Genomic DNA, 6578 nt, shown 5'->3' on the forward strand with positions numbered 1-6578 from the left:
CTGATTAGCCTTTTGGTAATCCTCTTCGGATTTCTGTGATCATTTGCTGTGAGTTCCTTGCTGCAATGCTGGAATCATTCTTGGCTGTTAAGAAGTATGAACTGTTTGAGAGAGGCAAAGCAGTAATGTTTGGTTACATTTTGGGGCTTAAAGGTCTCAGTTCCCTACCCAATACAAAAAGATAATCACATATTGTAATCTGAAACAAAATCATATTTGGTAAAGAAAATAATTATATTGTGATGATCTTTTGAGACTTGTTTTTTACAGCTGCCTTCCTGAATATTTGTGGAGAACTTGATCTTTTTTATGTGTGTTTTTTTTTAATGTCTCTGTATTTCTTAATGAAGAAAGAGTCTGTTATTCACTGACCTGTTAGCCATCAAGTGGCAAGAGGGGTGTGGCTGAATATTGTGCAGGATAGACTTCATATAAAATCAGTAAAACTATTTTATTTTTTGGACTTCTTTCAGTTAGATGGGATAAATTTTCATGCTCTTGAGACACCAGCAAATGTTTAAAAGTAGAATTTCAGCATGTCTCACCTGTTCTGCAGAGTCTTTTTGCAGTTGTTCAGAGAGGGATTGAAAACAAGAATTTTACGAAGAAATTCACAGAAAAGATCGTGGGAGCCATTATCAAGCAACTGAAGTTGCAAAACTGCTTTATTAATCAGAAATTTAGAGAGAAATAAACAATCAGTGCATAAATGTTGGATATGTTTTACTTGCTCAGCTAATTCCTACAAAAGAGAATTACCTGAGTCATTACTGAAAAGGTTATTTTTAGCTCTTAGAACTTCAGAACTTTTTTTGCTGATAAAAGATCTGAATGGCGCTGTGCTTGCTACTTTGGGGGCAGAAAGGATTTACAGTAGGAACTTTAAAATTTGTGATGTATAGCTCTGCTATACTTTGAAACTATTTTTTAAAGCTCTTAGAAGTGGTTTACTGGGTGTATCTGATAGAGGATCTTGTTTTCTTTTCCCCCTTCATTACTGTAAATTTCTGAGAAAATTTCAAATAGAAGCCTATAATTTTTAAATTGAAATAATATTTGAAGAAAGCTTTTAGTTTTGACATGGAGAATTTAAATAGCTGTACACTTTTGTCGTTATTTAGCAACACTTACTGAAGCTTTGTGGTGCCTTAGATAAACACATAAAATGTGATATTAGGGAAGATGCGAGGCTGTTTTATCGAACTAAGGTAAGACACATAAGTTGTTTTTTTGGGGGTGGTTTTTAGTGTTCTTGGTGTGTGTTGTTCCCTCATGCCAGCCCTGGAAATTAAGAGCTTGGTTTTTTTTTCTGGTTTCTCCTTTGTGTCTTTGCATGTACATAAATATATGCCCATCTTAATGCACTGAAAATCCCTTTTTTTTTTTTTTTTTTTGCTAATAACAGGACTCTTAACAACTGCAAAATGTGAGCTTGTTTTCCTTTTAGCCAGGCATCTCGACTTCCATACCCACAGAGTTTCTTTTCCTGGTAGCCACTGGTAGTTGACTCTACTTTTAAGAGCAGAGGCTGCACACAGGGCGGAATACAGAAAACTGAAAAAATAGCCTATCTTGCATGTGTCTCTGTGTTATTTTCAAACTAATGAGTTAAAAATGTTGTGAATTTAAGCCAACAGTATATGTGATGTAGCGTCAAGCTTGGATAATTGCCTTTCATTTACTTTGTAGTGTGGGGGTTGCTAATGATAGTTCTAATTTTGTGACTATCACTTTGCATGCCATTGTAGCAAGCCAAATCAGATCAGTAATAAAGTGATTGACCTCAACTTGAAATGCCTTGGCTTCATCAGCTTTAAATCAAACATTTACAGTTACGTGCATCCTTACCTCTCAAGAAGGTTTATCTTTTTTTCATCCACCAGATCAGTAGAGCATGGATCCTTTCAACGAGTTAATGAATCTTGCCTTGGATTTTTGTATCTTGGGTTGCTTTCACTTGTGTTTCTATAGCCCTTGCACTGAGAGGGGAAAATCTTACTCCGTTTTTTCCCCATCCCTTCTTTTATGTAATAGCACAGTATCTTCCAGAGGGCACCACTGTGCTGGGTTTTAACACAGCATGTGAAGCAAATCGCAGTTCTGAATGGCTTGGATTAAACACCTGCTTGTGGTTATGAAAAAGCACAATTTTTACATATAAGGAATTCATGTCAGAAGCAGACAGTGCTGCCTGGCTGGCTTTCATGACTGCCGTTGCAGGCACCTTTTCTAGATACAATCAGACTTGTGTAACAAACCTAATGCACCCAAAGGGTGAGGTGAGTGTTTGGAGGCTTGAGGCTTGCGTGCTGATTCCAAACACTTAACCTGGGGAGTCATGTGCCTCTAACGTGTTTGTGTGGAGTACAGTACTTCAAATTCAGAGTCCCAAATTACAGGGATCCGGTTGGAGTTGAGGTGGGGATTCTTTGTGCTAGCTGTAAAATTGTTCCCTCCCAGTAAACATTGGGTCTTGGGTTATCCGAGGGTTCGGGGGTGAGAGGCAGGGGGGTATGATTTGGGCTTTTTTAACATAAATGGCTAAAGTAATTGATCTGAATTTGCAGGTAAAAGATCTAGTTGCTAGGATATATGGGAAATGGCAAGATATGATACAAACCACTCGGCCTACTCAGGTATTGTAATGAAACCTTTTTCTCTCTTTTCATATTGCAGGCTGCCTTTAACTCGTGTTTTAGCATTTGAAAATAGCACAGTCTTTTAAAGAGATTTTTTTTTTTCTTCATAAACGGCATGACTGTGGAATATCTATAGATGTATTAGAATAGATTTTAATTAAAGTTCTTCCTTTGCTGGCTTCAATAAAACCGAGATTTCATCTTTATCCTTAAAAGTGTTGGTTTTGTAAATGGCTTGCGTAATAAGCTGAAATGCTAGTACTGAGTCAAGTCCCAGGGTCTGTCTCCGATTATAGTTATTAGCGGATGCTTTGAAAAGGACGTTGGGGCAGGAATGCAGTGATACACTTCCTGCTGTGGTCTGGCAGTGTGTGACTTTGAGACTACTTGAGTCCAAGGCTCTATCCACATATGTTTAATGGCTCTTGATAACTCCTCCCCCTTTGAATGTGTTAAATTTCATGCAATGATTAGGAAAAACCTTTCAGGCTCTGTAAAAGTATGCGGTAGTAGATAATGTAACGACTAGTCTCTCATTAATACTTGCCTTTGTGATACCTAGCTGGCCCTGGTGGAATAGATGGATAATTTCTACTGATATCCAGAGTTCAGAGCTGTTTCTTGCAGTCTAGGGTTGTAAGGTTTCTTTTGTAATGTGATCAGACCAACTGTTGAGTCCTGTCCTGGAATATAAAGCTACCTGTCTTGGAAAAGCTTAGCTTTCTGGTAATGTAGTGTATCACTTAAATAAAATTTAAATTATGCATATATGCTTAGTATTGATTTCAGTTAAAAAATGTGTAATCAACCATTTGTCTGTAAAGACTATTAATCGCTTCCAGCAATGTGCAAAAAAGACATCATTTGGGGTGTGTGTGTGTGTGTGACATTTCTTGTTGTAGAGGGGGAAGGGAATTAGGCAGTAATACATGGCTACAGAAGCTACTGAGCAATTCATGAAAGTTGATAATGATGCAGCTCTTCCAAAGTTGGGTTTTTTTTTTTTTCAGACGTTTGGGGTTGATTCGCATATGAGGAAACTAGGAAGTGTTTCAGAATAAAATTCTAGGGACTTGCGACACATTGTGGTGATCTCAAGCTAAAAGCACTTGCCTACTCTGCTCATTACTCCTGTCATTGGTTTTCTGACTTGTTTACTGTTTTGTTTTTACTCTTTAGGGAAAACTGCATGACTTTTGGGAGCCAGATTCATGAAATCTTGCCTAGTTCAGGGAAAATAACAGAAAAACTCTGAAACCAAGGAAGATGTAGAATGAATGGAGCTTCACCTTGGTCGGAACAGAAGAAATCAGTCACCTGAGTTAGAACTTGAGCTTGATTCAGGCAAATATAAGGAACATGAGGAGGATATTATTTAATTAACATTGCTTTTAATACAAATACACTACTTCTGAAAAATTGAAGTGGGTAAACTATTCTATAGACCTGTCTGAATTGCCTAGAAATATTTTATCATATTGAAAGCTGAGGGAAGTTTTCTTGTTTCCATTGTTAATCACAAGACTTATTTGAAAACCATATGTATTAGTATTCTTGCCAGCACACACCTGCAAGCATTGTTTTAGGATGGCTGGGAAAGAACTGCCCTGTGACGTGGAATGTGAGTTCAGAAACAGTGTTAGAGCTCCCCTGTTGTGAACAGGTGAGGAAGTGGTTCAGAACTGTGATGAATAACAGAATTGCACATGTTAATCTGCAAAGCAGAACTGGTATGACCATCTAGTGTCTCTAAAAAATACAAACTATGGCAGTTGCATGTGAGCAAGTGACTGCTCTCGTGCTCAGTTGAGGGTGGAAATGGAGCTTAAGAGTGGCGGTGCCCAAACAGGTTAAGTGGATGCTTCTTTCCTCTGTGGTTGTGTTTTATCAAATAACAAAATAGAATTTGTTATTACAGTGATGCGTTCATTTTAACTTCCTCATCTTCAGACATTAATTTATTTATGCAGTGAATGTGACTGCACAGGAAGTATTTCTATAAGACCAAGTTATAAATGAGATCTTATTACATCAGTAGTATTGTTGTACTGCTCTTTATGAAACAAGCATATCTATATTTGTTACCTGGCTTCAGCAGTTTCTCTAAATGGAGAAAATACTCATTCTAAAGTATCATCTCAGTGGAGATTTGAGGAGATGAGGATTTGGCCCACGTATATAAAAACTGTGAGTGCCATATGAGGTCTGCATTCCTTTATGTGAAGTCTTGCTGCACACGCAGTATGTGCGCAAAGCTCCAAGAGCTGTTTGTGAAGTCATCAAAGGAAGATGTGATTTCCTTCTCTGCTCTCTGTGCAAATGCCATTATTTAAATCTTACCCTGTTTCTTCTGTAGGATATGTGTATATATGAGGAGAAAGTTAAGGTATTGAGTAGAAGCACCAACTGGGATTCCCTTAACAAGTGAGATTTTTAATAATATCAACATGTGCGTTTTATAATACTGTTTCCTTTTAAATTTTGTAGATTACTCTATCTTGTCTTGTATGATGAATTCCCTACAATTTTTCAAAATGAGAATGTAAAAAAAAAAAAACCCACCTTCAAATCTAATTATGTATATTACATATAAAGGAACTGCTATAGAATGGACCCATGTCTTATAGGGAAGGTATCTTATTTGCAAATTCATATTAAATGTTGTGTCTTTCATTTCAAGTGCTATTTAGCCTAAGACTGCAGTGGCTCTGTGCCCTTCCCAGGATAATCAGCTTATCTTTGTTCAAACAAAAGTTATGGTCATGGCATTGTTCGGGGGGAGGGGGGAGAAAATTTTTTTTTTTTTTTTTTTTTTAAATCTCAACATGTTATTCAAGAATTGGAAGAATCTACCTCAAAGGGTATCTTTGTTTGGCAATAGAACTGCTTTAGGCTAAAAAACAAAAGTTTCTGTGGTGGTATATAGGTATGGCAAAGCTATCCTTTGCTCTGCCTTTCATAGTGTATCAACCTTCCCTCTAGTAGCAGTTGCTTACGATGTTGAATATATTGTATGTAACTTTATTAATGTTTATATTTTTTTCTCACTAGCATTGTATAAAGTTTAAAAAAAATTGCAGGATGTTTACTGTATGTAATGTGTATATATTTTCTTAACATGTAAAGTGTAAGTTACTGTCCTGTATATTTTGGAGAAGGGGAGGGGTTTGGATGAACAGCTTTTGTACTGCAGTTCAAGCACATAGAAACTGCCATTTGGGGTTTGTTTTTTTTTCCAGATTAAATAACCACTTTGATATTTACTTTTATTTAATAGAACAATGAAAAAACTAGACATGCTTTTCTAATTAAATGTCCCTGGACAAAACAGGCATGCCTCAGCTCTGTTTCACCAAAAAAAAAAAAAAAAAAAAAAGGCAGTGGGTCCTATTTTGGTCTTACAGCACACATTGTAGTTCCTGGGCTGACAGCTGATGAGCTTACTATAAATGGAGAAAGTCTCGAAGTCATTCCTAGCTCAGCCAGTCCTGTGTTTTCATGCTTAATGCCCGTGTATACATCCTGGCATTTTCCCCTCTCTCTCCCCCCCTTGCTTTGTCTGGACTTTTCTTCCATCTGTTTTAGCTGAGGAGTAATTCCCCAGTCGCTTAAGTCTAGACATGGGTTGAATTGGAGCTTGTCGGTATCCTTACAGAGATGATCCCAAAGCGTCGCTGCCGAGTCTTTATGAGGGACTGCTGAGCCGCACGCTGCTTCAGGACTCCTGAAAATGAAACAGCAAACCTGCTGCTGTTGTGTTTTGCAGGCTCATTTACTGGCCCCCAGCCAGAAGTTACATGCATTGGAAAAGGCTGTTTGCACAGTGGATGTCTTAACTGCTTTGGTTGTCTTCAGATAAGCATTTTGCACTGAGGTTTGTCTTTTGATATTACGTTGGCTGTATTAAGAGCCATGTTATCTCATTTCATGTGAAATTAG

At 37.5% G+C, this 6578-nt stretch overlaps 1 protein-coding gene across 1 annotated transcript in view; it reads left to right on the plus strand.

Annotated features, from left to right (window-relative positions):
• The window catches only part of SLF2 (SMC5-SMC6 complex localization factor 2), a gene marked incomplete at its 5' end in the record, with an annotated part of 30368 nt that extends 24401 nt beyond the window's left edge, over positions 1-5967 (plus strand). Inside the window, 3 exons of the mRNA XM_082486412.1 lie at positions 1122-1208; positions 2568-2636; positions 3819-5967. Of these exons, the coding sequence (XP_082342538.1) occupies positions 1122-1208; positions 2568-2636; positions 3819-3854 (192 nt within the window). The 3' untranslated portion in view covers positions 3855-5967. The remainder of the gene's footprint in view (positions 1-1121; positions 1209-2567; positions 2637-3818) is intronic.
• Between the last annotated feature and the right edge of the window lie 611 nt (positions 5968-6578).

This window comes from Vanellus vanellus, assembly GCF_965231255.1.
Source record: "Vanellus vanellus genome assembly, chromosome: 7".
In the NCBI taxonomy this organism is placed as follows: Eukaryota; Metazoa; Chordata; class Aves; order Charadriiformes; family Charadriidae; genus Vanellus; species Vanellus vanellus.